A 3,066-nucleotide genomic window follows, 5' to 3' on the forward strand; every position below is an offset into this window, starting at 1 on the left:
GAAGGGGGGGGGGGTAAAGGTCGCGGGCCATGTTGGCGCGCAGCGGCGGCGGCGGCGTTTTTCGCTCTGCTCTCGGAAAGGCCGCGCCAGGCCATAAAGGTGTCGGTTCGGCCCTTTTGCCCGTCACTGAACGCACCGCCGCCACCGGCAGCGCAGGGGCTCTCGGCGGCGGCGGCGCCGTTAGGACAAAAAGTCATTCCAGGCGGAGATGGAGTTGGGGCGGGGGGGAACAAGAGCAGCGCACACGGCCCCGCACGAGACAATGGCGAGGGGGCCCTCACTGTTGTTGATCACTGAACACAATTAAATTTCAGCTGCTTTCGTTTTCGGTCATTTTCAGTCACTTTCATTTTTGCCCATTTTCAATCATGTTTCAGTCACTTTTAACCGAGTTGAAGTCATTTTCAATCAATTTCAGTCACGTTTTGTCCATTTTCGGTCATTTGTTAACTTTTAATCACTTATTCACTGTACGCGGCACGGAAGATCGAAGTGAGGGACCCTCGGACAATGGTCATGAAAATGTCTCTCAGGTCGGGAAATGGAAACGGTAGAAATTGGCCGCGCTGGCGGGTCCTCTTGCTGACACTGTCTGTGGTCTCCAGGGTTCCCCTCCGCCGGTGGCCCGCTCGCCCGGCCCTTGGCCCGGCCCTGGATGCTTGTTAGAGTCCCTCACTGATGTCTGATTCGCTTTTTTGCTCTCTTGTTTGCAGCAGAGACGGCAGCCGAGCTGAGCTGGATGATGACGCTGGCCGTGGTGTCGCTGCTGTCGGCGGCCATCGGCGCGGCCGTCATGGTCACCGTGCTGCACTGCAGGTCGCGGCTGGCGGGGTTTGGTTCCGCAGGTGAGTCGCGTGTTCGCATGCGAGGCGATCTTGTTGTGTTATCGTGTTGTTTTTGCCTTTGCTAACGGCGTCTCTCTGCCCCTCCAGGACTGTGCACCCTGTGCGTGGGGCGCTCGCACGCGGGACGAGTGTCGGCGCCGACCAGCCCGCTGGCCGGCGGGGGTGTGGTTGTCGGCGGCGAGGACAAGGAGGCCGGGGTGGGCCCCACGCCACTGAGCCCCCAGGACGTGTCCGGGCCGCTGCTGGCGCTGTGGAGGGGCCGCGGCCGGTCGGGGGTGGGCGCCCAGTGGCCGTGGAGGCGGCGCGAGGCCCCTGCCGGCGGCCCCACCTGCAAGGGCCCCGCCCCGGAGAACCACTACACCTTGGAGGAGCTGGCCTACTCGGGCGGCGCTAGCGACGAGGCGCTGTACGCCGAGCTGGACCGGCCGAGCCTGGGCGGACGCGGCGCCTACCAGTACCAGAACGCGGCGCCCCTCGCGGGCGTGTCGCCGCCCTGCCACTGCGGCCAGGGCCTCCAGGTCGCCGCCCCGGGCAGCCCGCTGGCGCAGCTCGCCGCGCCCGACACGCCGTCGGCGCCCTCGTCGGCGTACTACTCGGACCTGTCGGCGCCCGACCGCACCTACGAGGCCGTGGGCGTGGGCATGCCCTGCCTCAGCCTGCAGGTCAACCCGCACTGGGAGGCGGCGGCCGCGGCCGCGGAGGCTGCGCGCCGGCGGCAGCTGGCGCACCAGCACCTGCAGCGCCAGTTCCAGCAGCTGCAGCACATCCAGATGCCGGCGCAGCAGCTGCAGCAGCTGCAGCAGCTCGCGCCCAACGACAGCGCCGTGCCCTCAGACTACGTCTGACGGTCCGCCCCCCGGCGCCAGCAGCAGCGGAGGGGGCAGAGGGGGTCGCGGGCTGACGGACGCCAGAGACAATGTCGCGGGCCGTCGCCGGACGCCCCGGAGGCCTCGGAGGGACGCTGACTGACAAGGATGGACGCCCCGATCAGCTCCGAGTCGAGTGCTGGTCGGACGAACCCGGGCTCCGGGCCTGGGAATATTTGTGATATGTAAACGAGTGGGATGGACTCCCTCTCGCCTGCTTGTTAGAAAAGGACTGCAACGCCCCGCCACGCCCCGCCACGCCCCGCCCTGACTCACAATTAAAGTGCAGCCCTGCCAGGGGACTCGCGGGGACAGACAAGGGCAGCGCCTGTGCCTGGCCGAAGGAACAATTGTGCTTGTGCATTCCCTCGAGCGGCCCGGCCGGCTGCGCTGCGCTGCGCCTGACCACGACCGTGTTGTGTTGGAGAGGGACGAGGAACGCAATCAAGGGCCGTGGCTGCGCTGCAAGTGATGGGTGCATGCCCCGTCTCTCTCTCTCTCTCTTTTTCTCTCTCTCCCTCGCTTACTCTCTCACTCCCTCTGCCTCTCCCAGCGCAGCCGGAGAGAGGGAGAGGGAGTGACCGGCCGCAAGCGCATTGTTTCAAACGTTTCAAACGCGGCCGCAGCCGTGTGCACGCCTTGCTGTTGAGCGCAGCGCCGTGTCGGGGCGACTTGTGCATTTAAATGGTGTGTGTGTGTGCGGTTCAGTTTTCAATTTCGGACATGTCGCCGTTTGTTTACTCATTGGTCAAGCTATAAATTACTTTCTCTGTTCAGTATTAATAGTTAGAACGCAGTAGGTGTCTGACATCTGAAACATTCCATTGTAGGGAATTAAAATATGTTTATTGCACATCTTTAACCGGCTGTTAAGACTGTTTCTTTACCAATTTTGGCTTCATTGTAATCTGTATAACATTCTCATCATGCGCCATACTAAATATTGAAATTTGTCACACCTTTTCATTATAACATGCCCTGCCTAAGTCATTCTAATCCCTTTGTGAAGAATATGAACATAAATATAAGTAGTCTGAAATATTTGTATATAATGTATGTTGTTGTCTATGTAGTATCTACATAGCTTGTGTAAATGTACCATGTTAAATTTGTGTACAGTTTGAAAAAGAGATCTAGATATATTATAGATGTTTACGTCCTATGGACGGCTTGATTTACTGTTTTGTCCGTTTTGTTGTTGTTTTTTTATATGTGATTCAAGCCATGGGTACAGGAAGTTCCAAGAAGAAGAAGAAAGAAAATATATGTAACTTGACATATTTACATTTGACATTTGACTTGCTGTACTATTGGTTTGAATTAAAATTGGCTGTGATGTATTAAAAAATATAATT

At 58.4% G+C, this 3,066-nt stretch overlaps 1 protein-coding gene across 1 annotated transcript; it reads left to right on the forward strand.

Annotated features, from left to right (window-relative positions):
- Window positions 1-229: 229 nt before the first annotated feature.
- LOC113206238 (uncharacterized) lies at window positions 230-3,060 on the forward strand. Its single transcript, XM_052270633.1, has 2 exons — window positions 230-845; window positions 933-3,060. Exons 1-2 carry the CDS (start codon window positions 740-742, stop codon window positions 1,688-1,690), a joined length of 864 nt encoding a protein of 287 aa, XP_052126593.1. The 5' UTR covers window positions 230-739; the 3' UTR covers window positions 1,691-3,060.
- The last annotated feature ends 6 nt before the right edge of the window (window positions 3,061-3,066 follow it).

The sequence above is a fragment of the Frankliniella occidentalis genome, unplaced genomic scaffold, assembly GCF_000697945.3.
Source record: "Frankliniella occidentalis isolate FOCC.00 unplaced genomic scaffold, Focc_3.1 Scaffold131, whole genome shotgun sequence".
Lineage (NCBI taxonomy): Eukaryota > Metazoa > Arthropoda > Insecta > Thysanoptera > Thripidae > Frankliniella > Frankliniella occidentalis.

Bases quoted from the DNA above. Each gene is read 5' to 3' on its own strand.
- LOC113206238 (XM_052270633.1), top strand. From the start codon at position 740: ATGATGACGCTGGCCGTGGTGTCGCTGCTGTCGGCGGCCATCGGCGCG. The intron at 846-932 runs GTGAGTCGCGTG...CTGCCCCTCCAG, and splicing joins GGCGGGGTTTGGTTCCGCAG to GACTGTGCACCCTGTGCGTG.